Source organism: Mastigoproctus giganteus, chromosome 2 (genome assembly GCF_048544385.1).
Source record: "Mastigoproctus giganteus isolate SK-2022 chromosome 2, ASM4854438v1, whole genome shotgun sequence".
NCBI classification, from domain to species: domain Eukaryota; kingdom Metazoa; phylum Arthropoda; class Arachnida; order Uropygi; family Thelyphonidae; genus Mastigoproctus; species Mastigoproctus giganteus.
The window spans coordinates 65945406-65972361 of NC_143576.1; the positions used below are offsets into that span (position 1 = coordinate 65945406).

Genomic DNA, 26956 nt, shown 5'->3' on the forward strand with positions numbered 1-26956 from the left:
ATGCTCAAACCATTCAAAGCCTTATACACCTCTATCAGATCACCTCGCCGGTGCCTAGTCTCCAGGCTCTGTAATTTGCAAAACTTAAGCCTTTCTTCGTAAGAGCAACCCTTTGTTCCATTCACTAATCTTGTTGCCCTTCTCTGTACCCGTTCCAGCAGCTCTACATCCTTCTTGAAATGAGGCCTCCAGACCTGTATACAGTACTCAAGATGTGGCCTAACCATTGCCTTATACAAGGGAATAATCACCTCCTTATCCCTGCTAGAAAAATTCCTGTATATCATTGACAAGACACCATGAGCTACTCTTGCAGCTCGTCTGCACTGCTCAGAGAACTTCATATCTGCCTGCACAATTACCCCCAGGTCCTTTTCATTCTCCACCACTGTCAGTGTAGTACCGCAGAGTTGATACGTTGCTCTGGGGTTACTGTTTCCCATATATAGTACTTTACATTTGTCAATGTTAAACTTCATTTGCCACCTCTCAGCCCATCTGTTCAACCTTTCCAGATCCTGTTGCAGCAGTATAGCGTCAGTAGCCTTAACAACCCTGCCAACCTTTGTATCATCTGCAAACTTGGACATTAAACTTGATATCCCATCATCAATATCATTCATAAACACCGAAAACAACAACGGACCCAACACTGAACCCTGAGGAACTCCACTAATAACATTAGTCCACGTTGAGCAGTGTCCATTGATTACCACTCTCTGTCTTCTGCCACTCAACCATCCCCTTATCCATAGCAGCAATTTGCCTCCAATGCCACACTGTTCCAATTTGTGCAGTAGTCTTCCATGTGCAACAGTATCAAAAGCCTTTCTAAGATCCAAATATATAATATCAAAGTTATTCCCTGCATCCAGTTCTTTTGTGACTACGTCATAGTATCCAGTCAAATTGGTCAGGCAAGACCTGCCCTTAACAAAACCATGCTGCGTCTGAGCTATAACTGAATTCTTGTCTAGATGATCCTGCAGTGCTTCCTTAACCAGTGCCTCCATTAACTTACCTGGAACAGAAGTTAAACTAACAGGTCTATAATTACTTGTGTCAGCCTTTGATCCTCCTTTGTGAATTGGGGTTACATTTGCACATCTCCAGTCTATGGGTACCTCCCCTGAGTCCAAAGAAGCTCTCATAATTATGGCTAGGGATTTGCTTACTTCCTTTGCTGCCTCCTTTAATATAACTGGATAGATCCCATCCACCCCAGGTGCCTTTTTTATGTTTATCCTCAACAATCTCTCCTCCACTTTCCTCCCAGTTATTACAAAATCATCCAGCTCACTGCCAATGTTTACTTTACCTACATCATTCTCCTTCCTGAATAACTCCTCATGTGTGAATGTAGATGCAAAATACGCGTTTAGATTGTTAGCCACCTGAGCAGGATCCTCAACTGTTGAACCATCAATATCCAGTGGACCAATCTGATTCATCCCTTTCCTTCTCGAATTTAAATATGTAAAGAACTCTTTTCTGTTTTTCTTTGCATCCTTTGCCAAGGATTTTTCGTAGTCTGCCTTTGCCTGCCTAATCTCCTTTGTGACTTGGTTACAGACCAACTTATATCTATCATAGGCTTCCATGTCACCCATTAATTTGTATGTATCCCATGCATTTTTCTTCTCTGCCACATGTCTCATTAGTTCATCTGACAACCATTAAGCCTAAATCTTGAACAATATTTCTTAGTTGTTACGTAAAGCCTGGTAGCCTCCAAGATTAGTTCCTTGAATGCTTCCCATTTTGAGTTTACTGTTGGTAACATCATCAATTGGTCCCACTGTATAGAATTTAAATACTGTCTCAGACCATCATAGTCGCCTTTACGTTTGAATGGACTCATAGAAGAACTAGACAAATTCTAGGTGGGTATGGATGGGTAAAGTGTGTAGATTTTTCTTTCTTTTTTGGCTGATGCCATATAAGCTTGTTTTCTTGCATCATTTACCACTACTAGTACATTATGTTCATAATCATTTTAAATGTCATTCTTTTTCTTTAAGAAATTTTGAAATCACTTATGTATCTTATTCTCTATAAACATATCTTACAGATGCCAGTTTAGAATGGGAAACTTTTGAGCAATTTTGCTTATGGCAGTTAATTGCAGCTCATAATATTCCTTTGGATTACATACTTCCCATTTTGCCAAAATTGGAGTTTCAAGGTGAGTAACATTTAATGTATTTTTAATTGAAATAATGCATATTATTTTGTTTACAATTAATTTAGTAACTATAGAGTATTTTCTTTAACTTAACCATAACTTATCTTTTATTGCAAAAAAATTAAAATTTAAATTTATTCTAGTTTGTATTAACCTTTCCTTTTGAAAATTTGTAAAAATTTATATATTGCAATCTAATTTTTAAATATTAATATGTACTAATTTTTGCTGGTTGCTGAATATTAGAGTGAAATATTTTAGACATATAATCATATTTTTCTTAAAAATTAAACAAAAAAATCATAAAAAATTGCAAAAATTAAAAAAATCGTTTTTACCTACTTTTTTTTTTCATGTAAGACTGCATCTATTTAAGTGTCACTTGATTGAGTTCCATAACTTACAGTAACTTCTGGAGCTGAATTCAGCAGAATTTCAGTTTTTGTAAGCCAAAAACAGACAACAATAATGGCTGGCTGGCTGGCATGATCTCCTTGTATGATGGGGGTTCAAAATATATTTGTATTCATCCAGTAGTTGTGATACAAGGTTGAAATAGACAGCATGTATTACACTTTTTCAACGTAGTCACCAGAAAAAACGACATGTTTTTGCCGCCTTTCAATACCCTTCCACAGGCCAGTTTTGTAGAAATCTTCTGATTGTCCTTCAAACCATGACCTCAGCAGTAGAAATCACCTCATACTCAGCAGGAAAGAAGTAGAAATCCAAGGGGGCAAGGTTATGTGGTAAGCAGGATGCGGCCAATATTTCAAACCCACATTCATCGGCACACCCCAGTGGAGCAGGCACACACACACACCTTTTGACAGCTTTCCCCATCTTTTTTTTTTTTTTTTTTATAGCAGCATGTAGCTTTATTGAGGAGTTTGGAATATTACTTTGCCACCAAAGCACAGCCCTTTTGAATTGAATTCGAAGGTAATCTGTTAGTATTACACCATACTCACCCCAAAAACTGACAGGATCGCCTTGCCGGTACTTTGGTTGCACCTTTGCCTTTGGGATGGGTGATTCTCCATGCTTCCACTGTTTTTGTTTAGTGACATTTGTTTAGTTTTAAGGATTATGATGATTTTTCAAAGTTTCATTCATAATGGCTAGCCATAAAAAAAAAAATTCTCTTGCTTTTCCTAGCGCATTGACGTTTCATGTGCACATTGTGCCCTTTCCTTCTGGTATGGGGTCAGAAGTCTGGGAACCCATCTAGCAGGCACTTTACTCATACCCAACTGTTGATGGATGATATTCTCCACAGACCCTACACTAATTTAATGTTTTGAAACTAGTTCTTTGTGCTAATACAGTGATCTTCCAGGATTAATGCCAATTTTTTCAAATTGTCTTCTGTTTCAACAGTCCTGGGCATCCTGGGATTTCTTCATCATTCACTGAGGTTCTTCTGCATTTGAAATGTTTATAACAATATGCAAGAATGCTGTAACTTGGGCAGTCTTCTCCATAAACAGCACCATTTCTTCATGGATTGTTTTGGGCATTTTCTCTTGCAGAAGGAAGGACCAAGTCACTGATCTGTATTCGACTTTCTCCATTGTGACACTTCACTTTTTTCTGCCCTTCAAAAAAAAAAAGAAAAAAAAAAGTCAGATAAAAAGCCAAAACTTTTCTGGTTACTATAGAGATTTAAAGCTATCAAACAAAAAAAATTTCATCACAAGTTTTTGAAACCCTCCCCTTCCTTTATGATGTTGAAATCTCTTTTTTTTTTTCTGTTTTTTTTTTTGTTTATATCCATTATAAACTGTGTCTGTATTGTTGCATTTTCAGTAATTTCCTCAGTCACTGCAAATATCTGACCTTTCAAGAGTTTAGTGGATTTAGATCTCCCATTATACAGGGACCTAAATCCAATGAGTATGACACTGACCACAGCAATGCTTTGCAGAAATATTTGAATGGAAAATACTGAGTGTGTTGGGACCATGTTGTAATGCAAGTACTAATTCCCTGAAGCTGTTCCAGCTGTTTTCTTCAAACAGCATCATACAATCACTGTGCAATGTTTTATAGTTTCTGAAGTTCACTGTTTCACCATGTAGGACAAATTCATAATGAACAATGCCTAAGAGACAAATATGAGGTAAACATAATCTTCACATTTGATCTCTGAACAGTGCTGACAGACTGCTGGGAAAACTCACTGGGTTTTGTTATTGATGTTCAGGAATTTTTCTAACAGGGATAAGGAAGTGATTATCCCATTGTACAAGGCAGTGGTTAGGTATGCATCTTATGTACTGCATACATGTTTGGTGGTGTTATTTTAAGAAGGATGTAGATCTGCTTGAAACAGATGAAGAGAAGGACAAAGAACTTGGGGAAGGGAACGACAGGGTAGTTTTAACCAAAAAAGCATCTGTTCCAAAAATTGTAGTGCCTGGAGACTAAGCACCTGCAAGATGATCTGATTGTGGTGTTTCATGCTTTGAATGGATTGAGCAAGCTCAGTACTGATGACATTCTTCCTCCTCCTCAGACTATACACCTGAATAGGCATAATTCAAATTGAGAAAGGATGGTTTGCAGGATAGACGCGTCGAGGTTTGCCTTCAGCCAACAGGTGGTTATTCCAACAATCTTCCATGTGTTGTGGTAGACAAATGGGTGCTTTGAATAAATTCAAGGAAGAATTACACAAATTGTTGGAAGGGATGCACAGGTGATGTTTTTTTTTTTTTTTATTATTTTTATTTTTTTTTTTTTTGCTGATGATTTATGAGTTTGCTATCTTGCATTATACACCAATACTACTAATAATAAATTTATAGCATATTTTTATCACATTTGTTATTCAGAGTATTACTCAATAAATAACATTGATGGTAAAAATGTATTGTGTATTTATTTTCATTTTCACTTTGCATTTGATCAACATCCAATATCTACTGGCTACACAAAAAATTTCCGCTGTATTTTTGTGTGTGCAGCCAATAGTCTGGTAATAATACCTAAATAGAATAATCTAGAAGACTTCAAAGAATTCATGTAGAAAGTTGGAAAATTTCCCAAATACTCAAGCTAAAAATCCATTGTTGAATTTATTGGCATTTCAAAGATACAAATTTTTTTCATCGTTTATTTTTTTTTCTCTCTTTCTAAATTAGTAGCAGTAATAGAGTCATGTGATACAAGAAAGCAAATGTATCAGCTTATGTAGCATCAGCCAAAAAAAATGTAATTTCACACAACCATTCCCTCTAAAATTTTGTCCAGTTCCTCCTTGAATTTATTTAAGCTATCAACTTCCACACCGAGAGTTGCAAATTTGTTCCAGCAATTAAACCCGCTGGCAAAAGGCAAATTTCTGCACATTTATTCTACAAATGTCTTTCCTCAATTTGAATTTATGCCCCCATTCAGGTTCATAATCTGAGCAAGCAGAAGAATCCCATCACAATTCAGTGTGCTCACCCCATTCTAGGCCTTATACACCTCAATCAGATCATCTTGCAGGTGCCTAGTCTCCAGCCACAGCAATTTGCAGAACTTAATCCTTTCTTGGGAAGAAAACCCCCTTTGTTGCCCTTCTCTGTACTCGTTCTAGCAACTCTATATCCTTCCTAAAATGAAGCCTCCAGACCTGTATGCAGTACTCAAGATGCAACTTGACCATTGCCTTACAGAAAGGGATAATCACCCCCTTATCTCTGCTAGAAAAATCCTGTATATCATTGACAAGACACCATGAGCTACTCTTGCTGACGGACTGCACTGCTCAGAAAATTTCACATCTGACTGCACAATTCTCCCCCCAGGTCCTTTTCATTCTCTACTACCCTAAGTGTAATACCACACAGTTGATATGTTACTCTGACGTTACTGCTACCCATATGCAGGATTTTGGATTTGTCAATGTTAAACTTCAGTTGCCACTTCTCAGCCCATCTGCCCAAATTTTCTAGATTCTGTTGCAGTAGCACACTGCCATTACTATCATTAACAACCCTGCCAACCTTTGTATCATCTGCAAACTTCGACACTAAGCCAAATATCCCTTCATCAATATCATTGATAAATATACAAAACAGTAGACCCAACACCGCACCCTGTTGGACTCCACTAATAACATTAGTCTACGAAGAGTAGCATCCATTGATTACAACTCTCTGTCTTTTCCCACTCAACACCCCTTTTATCCATTGTAGCAACTTACCTTTAATATCATACTGCACAAATTTGTACAGTAATCTCACATGCCAAAAAGTGTCAAAAGCTTTCCTGAAATTGAAGTGTATGATGATAAAATTATTTTTTGCATCTAGTTCCTTTGTAAACACATCATAGTATCCAATCAAATTTTTCAGACAAGACTTTCCCTTAACAAACCCATGCTGTGTTTGAATTATTGCTGCAGTCTTGTCTAGATGATCCTGTAATGCATCTTTAACCAATGATTCCATTATTTTACTCGGAACAGAAGTTAAACTAACAGGTCTATAATTTGCACACCTCCAGTCCATGGAGACCTCTCCTGACTCTAAGGATGCTCCCATAATTATGGCTAAATTTTTGCTTACTTCCCTTGCTGCCTCATTCATTATAACTGGATAGATTCCATCCTACACAGGTAAAACTGCCAGGACACTTCACAAAATGCATTACAAAAGGTGTGACGCCTAAGGAGTAGGATAATGCAATCATAGTTTTGCTGCATAAGAAAGGAGATAAATCAGAAATTCGAAATTATAGACCAATTAGTTTATTATCCCACATCTACAAGTTGTTCACAAGGGTCATTACTAACAGATTAGAAAGAATACTTGTTGAGAATCAACCAAAAGAGCAAGCTGGCTTTAGGACAGGATTCTCAACTATGGATCACCTTCACGCAATATCACAGCTAATCAGCTAATGGAGAAAGCAAATAAATGTAAACACCATTATGCCTGGCATTTGTAGATTATGAAAAGCATTTGACTCCATACAGCATAAGGCAATGTTTCGGGCACTGAAAAGACAAGGCATAGATACCCCATATATTATGATTTTGAAGAAAATATTTGAGAATGCAACCTCCTTTATTATTATTATTAGCCATATGGTGCAAGGAAGCCTGAGGCTTATGCTGCACCAGCCAAAACAAAATTTCTGAGTTACCCTGAGAGAGAGAGAGAGAGAGAGAGAGAGAGAGAGAGAGAGAGAGAGAGAGAGAGAGAGAGAGTCAGAAGTAGAAAGGAATCACCAAGAAAGAGAAGAATGATGATATCCAGACCCTGGGTGTGCCAAGCCCATACTCACCAGATGTGATCCCCCTGGGGTAAAAAGCCACTGGAGGTGCTGGGGATCGAACCCGGGGTCTAGACAAAGACAGTAGCAAATTTAAAATAGAGAAAGGAGTTCAACAAGGAGACACAATATCTCCGAAGCTGTTTACTGCTGCCCTTGAGAAAGCTTTCAGAAGATTAGACTGGTCGCAGAAAGGAGTCAATGTGAACGGAGAGTACCTAAACCATTTACGATTTGCAGATGACATTGTGGTTATAAGCCACGATCCCAATGAATTAGAGGAAAATCTTAATCAGTTATGCACAGTTAGTAAGGATTTTGGACTAAAGATGAATATGGCTAAAACAAAAGTAATGATGAACAAGTATGCCATAGAAAGGGATATAATGATTTGAGGAGCAGTAATTGAAAAAGTGCAATCATATACTTATCTTGGACAAGTCATTAGCTGTAATAATGATAAATGGCTGGAAGTCAAGAGAAGAATAAATTTTGGATGTATAGCATTCAGGAAATATAGTCACATACTGAGGAGCAATATCACAGTTTGTCTGAAAAGTAAAATAATGAACCAATGTATACTCCCCACCATGACTTATGGAAGTGAAACTTGGGCACTCACCAAAAGAATGGAAGAGAAGTGAGAACTACACAGTGAAGAATAGAACGAATTATATTGGGAATCAGACTGTTAGATAAGAAGAGAAACACACTCAAGTAAAGGACATTCTTATCAAAACTAAAGAACTAAAATGGTCTTGGGCAGGACACATAGCTTGAAGACATGACGACAGATAGACTAAGAAAATAACAGAATGGTACCCAAAAGGAGCTAGAAGAAAACCTGGAAGACAACGATGGAGATGGATAGATGAAATTCATAAGTTTGTGGGTAGTAAATGTATGGCCATTGCACAAAACAGAAGCAACTGGAAAGTTGCTATAGAGGCCTTCATCCTGCAGTGGATTGTAAATGGCTGATGATGATGCCACAGGTGCCTTTTTTTATGTTTAACTTCAACTATTTCTCCTCCACTTCGCTCTCAGTTATTACAAAATCACTTAGTTCCCTATGAGAGTTTGATAAGCTTCTGGAATTCCCTTCCTTGAATATCTCCTCATGTGTAAATATAGATGCAAAATACTCATTTAGTTTATCAGCTAGTAGAGCAGAATCATCAATAGTCAAACCATCTATGTTAAATGGACCAATCTGATTCATCCCCTTCCTTCTAGAGTTTACATAAGGAAACAAACCCATGCTGTGTTCGAATTATTGCTGCAGTCTTGTCTAGGTGATCCTGCAATGCATCTTTAACCAGTGGTTGCATTATTTTAACTGGAACAGAAGTTAAACTAACAGGTCTGTAATTATTTTTGGCGCCATTTGCCCCCCACCCTTGTGAATTGGGGATACATTTGCACATCTCCAGTCCATGGGGACCTCCCCTGACTCTAAGGATGCTCTTATAATTATTGCTAAGGGTTTGCTTACTTCCCTTGCTGCCTCCTTGAATATAACTGGATAGATTCCATCAGCCCCACATGCCTTATTTATGTTTACCTTCAACAATTTCTTCTCCAGTTTGCTTTCAGTTATTACAAAATCACTTAGCTCCCTCAGAGTTTGATAAACCTCTGGCATTTCCTTCCTTGAATAACTCCTCATGTGTGACTGTAGATGCAAAATACTCATTCAGTTTATCAGCTACTTCAGCAAAATCATCAATAGCCAAGTGTTAAGTGGACCAGTCTGATTCGACTATTGAAGACCCTGCTGAAGTAGCTGATCCTTTGCCAAAGATTTCTCGTAATTGGACTTTGCCTGCCTAACCTCCTTTGTGAGTTCATTACAGACTAATATCTGCCATAGGCTTGTGTGTCGCCTGAGAATTTATATGCATCAATGCATTTTTCTTCTCTTCCACGAGCCTCATTAATTCGTCCAACATCCATTTAAGGAATGAACCTTGAACAGCATTTCTTAGTTGGTATAAAAAGCCTAGTAGCCTCCAAGATGAAGTCCCTGAAGGCTTCCCATTTAGAATTCACTGTTGGTAACATCATCAGTTGATCCCACTGTATAGAATTTAAAAACTTTCTGAGACCACTGTAGTCACCTTTACAAAACAAAAACCTTTCCCTTTACCCTCAATGGTAGTTACATGTTTAAGTAAATCCCACATCAGTACACTGATCACTGTCACCTAGTGGCTCTTTTATCTGCAAATTCTTAATGCATGAATAATGACTGCTGATAATCAGATCAAGAGTATTATTCCCTCTGGTTGCTCCTCGAACATGTTGCTGTAAAAACAATCCTCCAATAAATCCCCAAAAGTCTTGTTAGTGTGCAAGTGTTATCTACAAGTTCCAGTCAATATCTGGAAAGTTAAAATTCCCCATTACAAGTTGTTCTGCTTTACTGGCCGACTCTCAACATTGCACTGTCCACCCTTGTCAACTGGATGCACTTCCTTAGATTTTGTTTCTTAACTAACAGCGTAACTCCTCCTCCCTTCCTACCCTGTCTATCCTTTCTGTACACATTGTACTCCCCAAATTCTAATTTTGTACTGCTTATATCTGTGTGACACCATGTCTCTAATATCCCAACAATATCTGCCTTTGATGCCTTGATCAACACTTCAAATTCATCAAATTTATTAACTATGCTTCTAGCATTCGTGTATGTGCAAGTATTAGCATTAGCAAATTCACATGATGCAAGAAAACAAGCTTATATAGGATCAACAAAAAAAAAAAAAAAAAAAAAAAATTCTTCTAATTTCACCCATTCACTCACCTCCTATGCTTGTCTAGTTCTGCCTTGAATCTATTTAACCTATCAACTTCTACAATGACAGATGGAAGTTTGTTCCAGCAAACAACCACCCGCTGGCTAAAGGCAAACTTCCTCATATCTATCCTACAACTGTCTTTCCTCAATTTGAATTTATGCCTTCTCAAGTGATTATTCTGAGTAAGAGGAAGAATCCCATCAGCATTGAGCATGCACAAACCATTCAAGGTTTTACACACCTCAGTCAGATCACCTCGCTAGTGCCTAGTCTCCAGACACTGTAATTTGCTAAACTTAAGCCTTTCTTCATAAGAGCAACCCTTTGTTCTCATTACTAATCTTGTACCTTTATATATGCATTTGTTCTTACTCTTGGTTACCCTAACACAGCTCATCCTGCAGTGACTGGAAATTCCGAGCATTTCTTTCCGGGTTCTGCTCATTCTAATAGAAGCAGTGCAAGAATCACTTTCGCCTCTGCCTGTGACTACTGTTAATCTTTTAGTCTGTGAATCCCCCCCCCAAAGCTCGCAGTTTTCCGACCCACCCAACACTGCTTTGATAGCATCAGCAAATATTCCTGCACCCTTTCTGTTTAAGTGTATTCCATCCCTGTAGAAGCAGTCTCTCCTGTTAGCAAGCACGAACAATGCTGAAAAAAATTCTAACCCGTGAGTCTTGCACAGTCTCTGCAAGGACGAATTAATTGACAAGGCTCTCATCATATACTCCTCCTGTCATATCTGGGCAGAATTGCAAAAACTTTCAAATTTAACCCTAACGCATGACTTTTTTCAGCATTGACCTGCACTTGTTAAGTAAATCTGCAGATCTCTTCCTCTTAAGGTTATTAGTTCCAACATGTACAACAATATCACCTGTTGTGCCCTTAAAAGAAGATATCTGTCCTACTACGTCATCAGCTTTCGCACCTGCCAGACATACCCTGGTCCTGTTCCATCTATCCTTTTTGCATGATATATTCCCCTCTCACTAACAGTAGAGTCACGAACAATAACTACTTTCTGCGGCACCAGCATATTCTGCCTTGGAGATTGCCTGTGTTGCCTAATGCACAAGAATGAGCTCTGCCGTTGAGTTGGGCAGCTGACAACTTGATGAGTCCTCATATTAATTTCTTCAATGGCATCTACCCTACACCTCAAACTGTCATAGACACCCATCAGAACACTGAGTTGGTGCCTAATTTCTTCATAGTCTCTGCCCCTATCACACATAAAGTTATTCTTGAAAGGTTTGCAAACATTTCACACATTTTTTTAGACTGTGATGCGTTAAAGAATCGCGCCTTTTGGTTCTCTCCAGAGCCACAGCACTCCTCTTACTTTGTGCCCATTGCTTTTCTGCTCTAGGTCATGATTCCTTTTAATTATAATTTAATTAACAATGAAATTTAATAAGATTAATAAATTTTACTGATTAATTGATAATACTATACTAATCTAACAGATTTCTAATACAGTTCTACGTATTTTGCTATCTAGTTTTACGTTAAACCTTACGCTATGAAGTTCGGGATTTATGTTACACCACTCCCTATTGTATAACAATGGTGGTAAGATAAGTAGGATAAGTATTAACTTTCAAAATCGATATCTAATTTCAAATAAACCAAGGAGCTTGAGGACTATAAAGCTTCTTATAGAAAATAATTTAGTATAACAGTTAAGTCAATAAAATGACTTAATATATTTACAAACTTAGCGTTTGCTAGAGCTGAAAAAATCGTAGCCAAAACGGTAATAACCTCATATGCCCGTGTATTTGTGTTCTAAGTTTTTTTGTCTTTTAGTGCAATGTTTTGCTTCACTAGTCCAGATTATCACTTAATTCCCCCCCCCATTAATCTGCATTAGCAAAGAGGCTAGTGTGTGCGCGCGCCAGGTGCCTCCGTAGCCAGATGGGAAGGAGCAGCAGTGTGTAGCACACGCTTCTTGATTAGACCGGGGTTCGAGCCCGTCACCACCAAATACGGAGGATGCGGAAAGATCAGGGAATGACCACCGCATATCCCGGAGCAATATGGCCTTAGTTGCTAATGCTCCTAAAAATCAAATAACAATAACAAAAAAAAAAGTGTGTGTGTGTGTGTGTGTGTGTGTGTGTGTGTGTGTGTGTGTGTGTGTGTGTGTGTGTGTGTGTGTGTGTGTGTGTGTGTGTGTGTTGCAGTGCCTTTTTGGGAAAAGTACAATAAATATTAAACAGTAGAGAATAAATGAAATTAATTATTCCCCTTCCAAAAATATACTGCTCAGTGTCTGGTATATTTCGGAAAGCAAAAAGCAAAACTTTTCACATTATTGTTTCACCTAATGTCAAGCATTATTAACAGTAAAGACTTTTCCCTCTTGACCTTTGTATGCCTTTTGAAAGGCCACAATACTCTGGGATGCTCAGGGGTTTTTTTTTATGTGGTTTACAAAAGACAACCTAAAAGTTCTGTAAACATTCACTTAAAGAGTAAATGTGTTTAGGGAATTGTTACTAGTCTAGTGTTTCATGTAAGAATAGTGAAACTGATTAATACATCGCTTGTGATCAGTGAATAACTGATATTGTTCATGAATAGCAATTCACCGGTTGCATGGACTAACAAATATCTTAATGTTATAATGTTGTTAAACTCGTGGTTATGCAGGGTGGATATTTCTTTGAAATGTGAAGTAAAATCTCCACTTTGCATGATCAGCCCTGATGCTATGCTTTGGCAAATGGTTAATCCAAGAACTAAGTTTGCCAGTTCTTCTACAGTTTGCCGTATTTGTCTGTTTTCATGCATAGCTATAAAATGAGTGGTGGCTGATAATGCAAGGTTTCTGGAAGTTTGAGTGTTTCTAGCATTCAGATTTAATATTCTTATTTCATCTTTAATATATTAACTACTGTAACCCACTACATTTGGGTTTGACAGAACATGAGACCCATGATCCTTCTGTGTTTCATGCTGTTTTTTCGTTTTCAGTTCTGCAAGAATATTCACAATTCTTATTGTGAATTGTGTCATACAGACATTTCAAGTAAATGGCCTGGGGAACCCAAATATGATTTTATTTTGAAATTGTGTGATACTATCTAATAGATAATTTCTCCTTTGTTTAGAGGGAGAACTATTTGACAGATTTGAAAAATATAATAATTCAAATATTATAAAGCATAATGCTTTGATATTATAGTGGATAAATTTGTGTAACATAATTGTCCCCTCTAAAATAATAATTTTAATTCTAATTTTTAAAAAAATTATAAAAATATTTATACTCTCAACTAAATAATCAAATTATGGTTGATTTCATATAAATTCTTTCATAAGAAAAATCAAAATGTGTTTGTATCCCAATCAAAGGCCTTGTAAAAAAAACCTTTGTTCACAAGTGGTGAGCAGAAGCAGAAAAGTGAATTTCTTGAGCCTTACACTGAAATAAAATTAAAATTTTCAATATTTTTTTAAAGATTTATGAAACTGTTTTAATGAGATGGAGTTTCTGTTAAGATTTAGATACATTTATAGTTGTATGCTCTTAGTTGAATATGCTTATTAAATGAGACGTTTTATTTTCTCTTGTTGAATTGCAGCACATGCCGAAGCCCTTACAAGCATTCTTTTACTGCTAAAGCAAGAAAAGTAAGTTATGTTTTAATACTGTAAATCATTTTTAAGTTCAAATTAATACCTTAATTTTTTTTTCTAAGCTTGTAAAAAATATATATATATCTATTATATTGGCATCTCCTGATTTATGCAGCATATGGGTGAGTGAGGATACATTCTTAGTTAGTATTAATAATGGCAAATGAGGCAAGAAAGCAAGCTAAAACCAAAAAAAAAAAAACCTGCCCATTTCACCTATCCATTCTCTCCAATAGTTTATATAGTTATTCCATGAATTTATTTAAGCTATCTATTTTCACAACAACAGATGAAACTTTGTCTCAGCAATCTTCCGCACATATATTCTGCAACCATCCTTCATCAGTTTTAATATATGCTCCCTCATGTGCATATTCTGAGCAAGAGGAAGAGTCCCATCAGCATTGAGCTCACTCAATTCATTTAAGGCCTTAAACTCTTCAATCAGATCTCCTCAGGTTGCCTAGTATCGAGGTAACTGTGGGAAGTAACTGAAACTCTTTCTTGGTAAGAGCACCCTTTTGTTCCTTTCACTAATCTGATTGTCCTTCTCTGCACCTCCTCCAGCAGATCTACATCCTTCCTAAAGTGACACTTCCAGACCTGTACACAGTATTCAAAATGCAGCATAACCATGGCCTTGTACAAAGGGAAAATCACCCCCTTGTCCCTGATAGCAAAGTTTCTGAAGTTTCTGTATATCATTGACCATGAGCTGTCCTGGCAGCTTGTGTGCACTGCACACAGAATTTCATATCTGACAGCACAGTTACCCCAGATCTTTTTCATTTTTCACTTTCCTGAGTGTAACACCACACAATTGGTATGCTAATCTGGGTATGCTACCCCTATGCAGTACGTTGCATTTGTCAATGTTAAACTTTGTATGATTAATCATACAATTTATTTGATTAATGTTATTTATTTTATTAATATAAATATATGATATGATTTGATTAATATATGATTAATAATTAAAAATCATGATACATAAGAAAAGGGGAGGTGCATACATTCATTACTGTGGACTGTGTAGCATTGCTATTATCACTGTGTTATTAAATAAAAATCAAAACAATTGACCATAATGGACAAATTTTTTTTGTCTATAGACAAAAAAATTTACCGTAAACCAGGACAACTTTGTGACACTTTTTGCTGTTTTCTAAAAATAAATACATGTAAGTATAAACAAGATGATATTCTGATTATGATTATGGGTATAATACCTCTCATCTTCTGAATACCATTACGTTTATTTACAAATTTGCATTAGAACAATTAGAATTTGAGAAATTAGGTGTCACAATGTTACACTCCTTTGTAGGAAAACTTTGTGACAACCAACATTCTGCTATCACTCCTTTGTATTTCAACATCTGTCATAGTGTTGTACCTACAAATAACTAATTTAGAACAATTAAAGGATAAACAGAAACAAATCATTCAGTATTTTCAATGGAACAATGTCATGAATGCATTTTATTAATATGTTAGCTTACAGTAAAAACGGTGAACTGCAGCCATTATCAACCCACTGCAGGATGGAAGCCTCCTCAGCAATTCACGTTGAGGGAAATGGACCATAATCTGCCACGCTGGTCCAGTGCGGGTTCGCAGATTGACCGTATTTAGCAGTCAGGGGCTTAAACCTCTGTCTACTCAAGGAGCATGTGCTACTGCACTCCCACTCCTGATCACTGGGCTACGGAGCTTACAGTACTTCAGCACAAACATTTTTTTATAGAACATAGGGTAGAAACTTTACTAAAAACAACAAAAAGAAACCCTTCAAAGAAGTCGGTACACATTTCATTACTCATTATGTTGAAAACAACTGGGTTATTTCTGGAACATCAAAAATTGTTCGCTTCCCCCTCTGCTTAGGAGCATTTATTTTACATACAATCTCCTTGTCTTCATACCAAATTTCGTCTTTTTCCGCAGGCCATCTCCAGCGTTTACTTGCTGGTTCCATTGCATTGATTAGTGTCCCTTGATGAAGAAGTCCTTGAACGTATTGTAGTCAAACCATCCAGAAGGGTTGCAGTTATATCTTGCACCTGCAGGACCAGCTTCAGTCCATGTATTCCACAAATGCTTGGACTTGTATTTCACATGAAGTGGAGCAAGCTGGCCATCTGCATTCCCATAAACCATTATGGAAGTGCAAGCTTTTGTGGAGTTCCTAATTTTTTCAGGGTATTTTGTACCTCTTTTTGTGATTACTTTGCAAGAGCCTGGGTCGTCTACTAGGTTCGTCTCGTCGTAGTTCCAAATATTTGCACTTGGAACTCCATCAAGTTCTGCTTGCAAGTGGTCAAAAAATTATTAACAACATCCTCATCAACTGCTGCTCTTGCAATTGATATATTTTGAGCAAATCTTTGCATAAGAATTTTATGGCGACCCATGAAGGAGTTTTGCCAGTCAACTCGTGGAAAATTATTTCTAAAAATAAACACTGTATGGCCCACGCATTCCAGATAGGATTTCACTATGCACCTCAGGTCGAATCTTGTCAGAGGAAAACCATAATTTGACATCACAATACAATGAGAAATGAAAGCCTGTTCCTCAGTTTCACGAAAAACAGTTGTCCTGGGGTGGCATCATGTTTCCCTTTCAGCTTTAACCATAGGGTGTTTCTCTGTATCCCATACCTAAAAAATAAAATTATTAATGAACATAAAATGATTAATTACGTAGTGTAAAATGATTAATAACGGTAGTATTAAATTATTTTTCTAATTTTAAAACAGAATACTGATACTAATTTTAAAACAGAATACTGATACTTTTCAGCTGCTTTCCGTAAGGATATTTTATTTGATTTAATTTCATTAAGGTGCCTCTGTCAGCGTAGCATCAGTATAATTTCGATACTGACGTGACCCAACTTTCTTTCTGCATTTTCCAGGCATTTTATACTCTAAAACAGATAGATTATTATAAATATAGTAAAATAAAATAAAAGCAAAAGTGTTGAAATATCATGGTGCAACTTTGTGACACCACCACCATTAACTGTCTCAATGTTGTACTCCATACGTTAAAAATAAAGTAAATAAACACTTATTTAAAATTTACTTTTTACAAAATTATCACAAAACAATATTTTAAAATAAACTGACTTTCAAATCCACTGCACTTGGAATTTTTCTGTATCAAAACAAAGTTTCAACAGCTTCCTGAAAATGATATTCACAAGCGACACACACACAATGTCTGCACTAGGCCGCTTGAAGGTTGTGCTAGTAGTTTTAACAGTTCCAACAGATGGAAGCAATAACTGTAAAAATGCTGTGAGGAAGTTTGCCCCCAGACAGATTGCAGAATGTCCGGTAAAATCAAAAAAAAGTCACGCGGCATAGGTATCAGAAAGTTGTCCTGGTTTACGGTACCCTAAGTTTACCCAAATTTTATTACAATCTACCATAATATATGGTACACTGCCATTACTCAGATCTGTAAGAAAAAGAGAAATTAACAAGCTCACATAAAATTTATCAATTTAAATACACATAAACATCAAATATTCCAAAAAACTTACTTTACAAGTTCTCAAAGTGCTTTCAAGATACTGATTAGAACTTACGGGTTGATCACTCACACACTAACAAGACTTATGTGAATTTAGTAGTAGTAGTAATCGAAGCATGTGATGCAAGAAAGCAAGCTTATGTAGCATCAGCACAAAAAAAAAAAAAAAAAAAAAAAAAACATTTCACACATCCTTTCCCCCTAAACATTTGTTCAGTTCCACATTGAATTTATTTAAGCTATCAACTTCCATAACGACAGATTTGAGTTTGTTCCAGCAATCAACTACCCGCTTGCTAAAGGCAAATTTCCGCACATCTGTTCTTTAACCGTCTTTCCTCAATTTCGATTTATGAACTCTCAGGTTCGTAACCTGAACAAGAGGAAGAATCCCATCAGAATTGAGCCTGCTCAACCCATTCAAAGCCTTATACACCCCACTCAGTTCACCTTGCAGGTGCCTAGTCTCCAGCCGTTGCAATTTGCAGAACTTAAAACTTTCTTGGTATGAGGGCCCTTTCATTCCCCTCACCAATCTTGTTGGCCTTCTCTGTACGTGCTTAAACAACTCTAGATCCATCCTAAAATGAGGCCTCCAGACCTATATGCAGTACTCAAAGCATGGCCTGACCATTGCCTTATACAAAGGGATAATTGCCTCCTTTCCCTACTAGCAAAATTCCTGTATATCATTGACAGTACCCCATGACTTTCTCTGGCAGCCTGTTTGCACTGCTCAAAAGTCTTCTTATCTGACTGCACAATAACTCCCAGGTCTTTTTCATTTTCTACCACCGTAAGTGTAGTACCACACAGTTGGTACGTTTCTCTGGGGTTACGTCTACCAATACGCAGTACTTTGCATCGTCAATGTTAAATTTCAGTTGCCACTTCTCAGTGCATCTGCCCAAATTTTCTAGCTCTTGTTGCAGTAGCACACTGCCATTATTGCATTAAACAACCCCACCAACCTTTGTATCATCTGCAAACTTCGACATTAAGCCTGATATACCTTCATCAATATCATTGATAAATATACAAAACAACAGCAGGCTCCCAACACCAAACCCCGGGGGACTTCATTAATAATATTAGTTAACAAAGAGCAGCATCCATTGATTACCATTCTCTGTCTTCTCCCAGGCAACTACCCATTTATCCATTGTAGCAAATTACCCTTAATGCCATACTTCTCCATTTATACAGCAGTCTTCCATGTGCAACTGTATCAAAAGCTTTCCTGAAATTAGTATTAGTATTAGTGACGGCCACATGGTGCAAGAAAGCCTATGGCTTATGCTGCACCAGCCAAAAAAAAAAAAAAAAATCCGAACAAAACAAAAAAAAAATAAATAAATAAAATAAATAACTAAATAATAATAATTAATAAATAAAAAATAAATAAAGTATGTGATATCAAATTTAGTTTTGGCATTAATTTCCTTTGTGACCACATCATAGTATCCAAACAATTTGGTCAGATTTCACTTTAACAAACCCATGCTGTGTCTTAACTATTACTGCAGTCGTTTAGATGATCCTGCATTGCTTCTTTAATCAGCGATTCCATTATATTTTCCCCGGAAAACAAAAACTAACAGGTCTATAGGAACTTGTGTAACCTTTTGAACCCTCTTTGTGAGTTGTTGATATATTTGCAGACGTCCAGTCCATGGGGAACTGCCCATGAGCCTAAGGAAGCTCTCATAATTATGGCTAAGGGTTTGCTTACTTTATTTGTTGCCTCCTTTAATATAACTGGATAGATCATGTACACCCCAAGTGTTCCTCCACTTTGCTCTCAGTTATTACAAAATCACTTAGCTCCCTGTTAGAGTTTGATGAACTTCTGGCACTCCCTTCATTGAATAACTTTTTATGTGTGAATGTAGGTGCAAAATACTCATTCAGTTTATCAGCTAACTGAGCATGATCATCAATAGTAAACCCATCTCTGTTAAGATGTGCAATCTGATTCATCCCTTTTCTTCTAGAGTTTACATAAGTAAAGAACTCTATGCTGTTTTTGTTTGCATCATTTGTCAAAGATTTCTCGTAATCTGCCTGCCTAACCACCTTTATGACTTCCTCAAATAGGCCTCTGAGGTTGGGTATATTCATATTACGTTCTTAGCGTTTTTTCACCAACCTTTCATGGAGTAAAATAAAATTAAAATAAAATAAAATAAAACAAAACAAATCTTGATAACTATATTTACAATAACCTGTATTTACAAAATTAATATACGTATTACAATATTAAAAGTATTAAAACACAAGATTAAAATGCATTAAAATATACTAAGTTAAAAGCGATAAAATCCCGTAGCTTTCAAAGGCTCCAGCCTTCTTCTTCAGCAGTACTCTCTATTATTCAGTACACCTTTAAATATCAGCAGGGTAATGGTAGGCATCACATGTTTCCATTCTCACGTGTTCCGCTCTCTTGCATTGTGGAACCGGAAGTGGCTCGAACGGAAGTCATACAGAACCGTTCATCCGTTTTTTAGGATAATAGTCTCTAAAAGGGGGTGAATCCGTACACCCCTATCCCTATTAATGTTGGTTGTAGAGCTGATCCGCAAACTCTCGAGCCACTTACGGTCCCAGAACCTATGCGCCCGATCGGTGATAGTGGCATCGTCTGGCTGAACATTTTTGGGAGAAGCAGCACCAGATCTCCCCAGACGATGCCACTATCACCGATCGGGCGCATAGGTTCTGGGACCGTAAGTGGCTCGAGAGTTTGCGGATCAGCTCTACAACCAACATTAATAGGGATAGGGGTGTACGGATTCACCCCCTTTTAGAGACTATTATCCTAAAAAAGGATGAACGGTTCCGTACGACTTCCGTTCGAGCCACTTCCGGTTCCACAATGCAAGAGAGCGGAACACGTGAGAATGGAAACATGTGATGCCTACCATTACCCTGCTGATATTTAAAGGTGTACTGAATAATAGAGAGTACTGCTGAAGAAGAAGGCTGGAGCCTTTGAAAGCTACGGGATTTTATCGCTTTTAACTTAGTATATTTTAATGCATTTTAATCTTGTGTTTTAATACTTTTAATATTGTAATACGTATATTAATTTTGTAAATACAGGTTATTGTAAATATAGTTATCAAGATTTGTTTTGTTTTATTTTATTTTATTTTAATTTTATTTTACTCCATGAAAGGTTGGTGAAAAAACGCTAAGAACGTAATACCTTTATGACTTGATTACAGATTAGCTGATATCTGCCATAGGTTTCTGTGTCACCTGATACTTTTTATGCATCTCATTCTTCTCTGCCACAAGCCTCATTAGTTCATCTGACATCCATTTAGGGCTGAAACTTGAACAGTATTTCTTAGTTGGAATGAAAAGCCGAGTAGCCGCCAAAATTAAGTCCCCGAATGCTTCCCATTTAGAATTCAACATTGGTAATATCATCTGTTGATCCTACTGTACAGAATTTAAAAACTGTCTGAGACACCTAGTCACTTTTACGAAAGCAAAAGCCCTTCCCTTTAGCCTTGATGGTAGTTACATCCTTAATAATTCCCACATCAGTACATTGTGATCACTGTCACCCAGTGGTTCATTTATCTGCAAATTCTTAATGCATGAATAATCACTGCTGATAATCAGATCAAGAATATTACTCCCTGTGGTTGCCTCTCGAACATGTTGCTGTAGAAAACAGTCATCCAATAAATCTACAAAAGTCTTTCTAGTGTGGGAGTGACCAACCAACAAGTTCAGTCGATATCTGAAAATTAAAATCCCACATTACAAGACATTCTGATTTACTGGCCCACTCTATTTCTCTGCACAATTGCTCATTATACTCATCAGATTCATTAGGCCTACAACACACCTAATTTCATTTTTTCTTTCGCAGTGCTTATGTCACACCAAAAAGACTCAACCATTGTCCACCAACATCAATTGGATGCACTTCCTTAGATTTTATGTTTCTTAACTAACAACTTAATCCCTCCTCCCTTCCTGTCCTTTCTGTATACATTGTACTCCCAAATTACAATTCTGCACTGCTTTTGTCTGTGTGACACCACATCTCTGATATCCCAACAATATCTGCCTTTGATGTCTTGACTAGCACTTCGAAGCTCATCATATTTATTAACTATACTCATATTATTGGTGTACATGCAAGTATACTTGCACCCACCTATTTCTACTCTTAGTTACCCTAACACAGCATATGTATTTACTTGTTCCACTATGACTCCCAGCAGTCCTGGAAATCTCAATTACCTTACTTTCCGGGCTGCTGCTCATTCCAATAGAAGCAGTGCAAGAATCACTTTTGCCTCTGTCTGCGGCCACTGTTAAACTTTTATTCTGTTTATCCCCCCCCCCAAGCTAGTAGTTTTCTGACCCAATTAATACTACCTCGATAGCATCAGCAAATATTCTTGCAACCTTTCTATTTAAGTGTACCCCATCCCTATAGAAACAGTCTCTCCTGTCAATAAGCACAAAGCAGGCTGAAAAAAATTCTACCCCTTGAGCCTTGCACAATCTCTCCAGAGCCAAATTGATCAACAAGGCTCTCATCATATATACTTCTTCCTATCGTGTCTGGACAGAATTGCAGACACTCACATTCAACCCTAACTTGCGAATTTTTTTCAAAATTGACCTGTTCTTGTGTAAATCTGCAGATCTCTTACTGTTAATGTCATTAGTTCCAACATGTACAACAATATCACCTTTTGTGCCCTTAAAAGATGATATCTGCTCTACACATCATCAACTTTGGCCCCTGGCTGTTGAAAGCAGTTATCCAATAAATCTACAAAAGTCTTGCTAGTGTGTGGGAGTGACCAACAAGTTCTGTCGATACCTATCCTTCTAGCATAGTATATTCCCCATCTCCCTAACAATTGTTCCTTTGGGACCAGTGCATTCTGCTGTGGTGATTGCCTCTGTGTTGCCTGATTGACAGGAGTGACCTCTCCCATTGAGCTGGCAGCTGAGAATTTGATGGACCCCCTCACATTAATTTCTTCGAGGGCATTTACCCTACTCCTCAAGCTCTCGTTGACGCCCATCAAAACGCTGAGTTGGGGCCTAATTTCTCGACACTCTAGACACACACAAAAGCATCCTCCTTGGTTAGACCATGTCCTGTTTTAGAAAGTCAGCAAACGTTTCACATTTCGCACATTTTTTGAGACTGTTGCATTGGAGAATCGCCCGCTTTGTTTCTCCCCCGAGTCACAGCACTCTCCCTAGTCTGTGATCTTTGCTTCATAGCTCTAGTCCGGGTCATGATTTCCATTTAACTACTAAATAATTAACAATGAAATTTAATAAGATTAATAATATTTTTGATTAACTGATAATACTATGTTAATTAACAGATTCGTAATACAGTGCTTCGTATTGCTTATCTTGTTTTACTTTATATTTTATGCTATCAGTTCGAGATATATATACACGCCGAAGAACCAAAACATTATGACTGCCTACTTAATTTGATGTTTGTCCACCGTGTGCAGTCAAAGCAGCTCGTACCCTGCGAGGCGTGGGCTCTACACGATTTCTAAATGTGCTTTATGATATCTGGTACCAACATGTAACCAGCAGATCCTTTAAGGTCCGTGGTTGGGACGCCACAGATTGGAGTTGCTGTTCCAACACAAACCACAGATCCTTGGTCCTTGAGGTTGTCACAGACATTCTCTCAGATAGGCCAGACAAGCTGTACTTGCTACCTGGGAGTCTAAAACATCGATGGAACTGATATTCGATGACACTCAAGTTAAGTGAACCCAATTTCAGCGAAGTCCGGACGATCTCTGATAGCCAAATCCCCTGCTTCCTGCTTCACAATGGTGGGACTGTTAGTAATCCAGGGTATAACCCCTATGCACAACCACGCTGTAGGTCACAACTCAGGTGTGATCCAACGTAAGCAGGGAACGAGGTGTGGCGCACACACTTCATGGAGAAATGCCGCCCCTCTGTGTTACCAGGCAATACTAGGTGGTAGATGACTCTCATCAACCGGTGCAGTACCACCACTTTGCTTATTGGAGGCTTGAAGTAATGAAACCCATGTTTAGTCTCCAATGCTAAATTCCAGTCAACCCTTCCCCATCTCTTCCATCATGCAGTATGACTGATGACTTTTGAGGTTAGAATGGACATCATGGCGAGTTCCAATCTTACATTTCGAGGGTACAGCTCTAAACTGTGTTCGCAGGCCAGCCGCTGGTTAGTACACCAGACCAAATCATTGGTCACCCTTTAGGAGGCTTCTGTATCAGCTTAGTATATAATCTTGCTATCTCTGCACTGCCAGATATTGACTGGAGGGAGTCCGAGTAGTGTGTATGTGGGAGGGGGGGCATTGTCGTGGCCACGTTATGTCAAGGATCTGGGTATATTCTTACCATGTGTACTCGATATCAAAAAATTTCATTGCTTCATACAGTGTGTCCCCCCCCCCACTTTTTTCTTATTATTGACTACACCATGAATTGTCAAACTAATAGAGTAAGCTTATCTGCGAAAATATCCAAAACTCCCAAACACTTCCTCGTTCATTTCACAAATATATGTGGTCTCAATTCTAATCTCAACGATATCCATTTCCACTTGCAGTCCGCCTAACCCCAACCCTCAGGGCAGGAGGCAGAGGGCTGTGATAAATGGCTATTCCTCAGATTGGGTTGATGTAAGAAGTGGGGTTCCCCAAGGATCAGTATTAGGACCACTGTTGTTTTTAATTTTCATAAACGACATTGATGAAGGGATAGAGGGCGTGATGTCTAAATTTGCAGATGATGTTAAAATTGGGAGAGTAGTTAATGATCACTGTCAAGCTGAGCTTCTTCAGAGAGACCTAGATAGACTTCAGGAATGGTCAGAAAAATGGCAGCTGTGCTTTAATCCAACAAAGTGTAAGGTATTACACCTGGGAAACAGTAATCCCAAAAAAGCTTATTCACTTGGTGGAGTTCAACTAAACCCAGTACTGGAGGAAAGGGACTTGGGTGTTACGATACGGTCAGACATGAAATTCTCTGAGCATTGTAAACAGGTTGCAAGGAAGGCCCATGGTGTCCTATCGATGATCTATAGAACTTTTGCAAGTAGAGATAGGACGTGATAATCCCATTATATAAGGCTTATGTTAGACCACACTTGGAATACTGTGTTCAAGTATGGAGACCGCACCTAAAGAAAGACATCGAGCTTCTTGAAAGGGTGCAAAGAAGGGTAACTCGCCTGGTGAGATCGGCAAAAGGGCGTCCTTATGAAGAAAGACTTCGAATATGTGGGTTGCAGAGTTTGGAAACTAAACACCTTAGAGGAGATTTGATTGAGGTGTTTAAGGCTCTGAGAGGCATCAGTAAAATGAATGAGGACGAAATTTTCAAGATTATAAATGATGCAAGAACTAGGGGACATAAATTCAAGTTACGGGGGGAAATGTTTAGATTGGACTGCAGGAAGTTCTATTTTAGCCAGCGAGTTATAAATTACTGGAATAAGTTGCCTTCATGGGTGGTAGAGGCCGACAGTTTGGGGAAATTCAAAGGTCATCTGGATAGTACTTTCGGGTAAGGGAAGCGCATAGGATGATAGGTTTAATTTCCTTTTTATTTATTTTTTATTTTATTTTTTTTTATTTATTAATTATTATTATTTAGTTATTTATTTATTTTTTGTTTTTATCATTGTTTTGTTCGGATTTTTTTTTTTTTTTTTTTTTTGGCTGGTGCAGCATAAGCCATAGGCTTTCTTGCACCATGCGGCCGTTACTAATACTAATACTAATACTAATTCCTTTTTCTGACAGAATCTCAGTTATCGGTTGATTCAACCTGCTCATCTCACTTGCCCAAATTATTTGCTGTATGATTCCTTTCGCTTCAGAGGTGGTACTTGTGCATATGTTCATTCCGATATTCCCTGTCAGAGACTTGGTAATTTGGAATCTCCTCTTTTCAATCTTCTCTGGCTTAAAATCTCTCTACCTCATTTTGTGAAATTGATCTGTTGTCTCTATCATTCTCCCAACTCCACTAATCACCTGGAGTTCTTTGACTTCCTCTCTTTGCAATTTGACTTTCTCCAGTTGAACTTTCCTAACAGTGAGGTAATTTTTCTTGGTGATTTTAATGTTCACAACTCCAGCTGGCTTTCGTTTTCTAGTCACACTGACCCAGCTGGTCAAGATGCTGAGGCTTTTGCAATTACTAATGACCTTGCACAGATTGTTCATTTACCTACAAGAATACCGGACAATTCTAACCATACAGCCAACACGCTTGATCTTTTTCTCACAAACAACCCTTCTAAGCACATGGTTGAAGTGAGTGGTCCTTTAGGCACCTCAGATCACAACTTGGTGATTGTCTCTTCTCTGATGGAGCCTTTATCTCATAGCTATTCTCAACCTCATGTTGTTTGGCATTAAAAGAATGCAAAATGGGATGACCTGCGATATTTCTTTTCCTTCGTCGGATTACTGTTTCAAAACTTCTTATGTCAACGTTTGCTCATATCGTGTCAGTGAAATTATTCTTGTAGGAATGAAATCCTTTATCCCACACTCCAATTTAAAATCTCGTCCTTTATCTAAACCTTGGTTTTTGAAAAAATGTGCTAAAGCAGTTCAAGAGAAGAACGTTGCTTTTATCATAATTGGTTGTTTCTAATTATTCGGTTTCATTTTCTGCCTACACCAAAGCTCGCAACAGTTGTAAAGCAGTTATTAATCAGTCCAAAACAAGATTTTGAACAGGCTAAGTGTAGAAAACTTGCTTTTGGAAGAACAGAGGTGGGAGCAGAGATGGTTTAGTTTAGTTTAGTTTAGTTTCCCCCCCCCCCCCCCCCACTCTTTTCCTCTTTTATATTAATGACCTTCTTCCATTGACTGGAAATCCTATCCATCAAAACTAGATGGTTCTGTAGTCACTTCAGCCAGGGATAAAGCTGACCTGCTACTATCCCATTTTTCTTCTAACTCATGTATTAATGGTCTGGTAAAACACCTCGCACCATTCCCAACATGCTCCATTCAATGCCTCCTGTGGTCTTCCGTCAGAAGGATTTTTATGAATCTTGATGCTAAGAAAGCTCCAGGTCCTGATGGTATTTCTCCGATTGTTTTCAAAACCTATGCTCCTGAAATTACTCCTGTTCTTTGCCACCTTTTTTCACTTTCATATTACAAAGGTGTTTTCCTTCTGTTTGGAAACTTGCTCATATCCAGCCAGTTCCTACTGATTATCCGCTGGTGATATTCTGTCTTATGTTACCCATTTATGGACAAATTCAATGGAATAGTTTGGTTAAACACATGCAGTTGCTCTTGACATCTCAGAGGCTTTCGATTGTGTTTGGCATAAAGGCATTCTAAAAAAGCTGAATTTTAATGGTTTGCCAATTGTTTTTTGTAATTGGTTATCCAGTTTTCTCTCCTGTCCTCTAACCTATCCACTAATGCCTCTGGTGTCCCCTAATGTTTTTCCCCCAC

At 37.8% G+C, this 26956-nt stretch overlaps 1 protein-coding gene across 2 annotated transcripts in view; it reads left to right on the forward strand.

Moving 5' to 3' along the window:
• IntS3 (integrator complex subunit 3) overlaps window positions 1-26956 on the forward strand; it is a 1056838-nt gene that overhangs the window by 853631 nt on the left and 176251 nt on the right. For both annotated transcript variants that reach the window (XM_090368499.1, XM_090368500.1), the window contains 2 exons: window positions 2072-2185; window positions 13851-13899. In XM_090368499.1, coding sequence (XP_090224625.1) covers window positions 2072-2185; window positions 13851-13899 — 163 coding nt within the window. The remainder of the gene's footprint in view (window positions 1-2071; window positions 2186-13850; window positions 13900-26956) is intronic.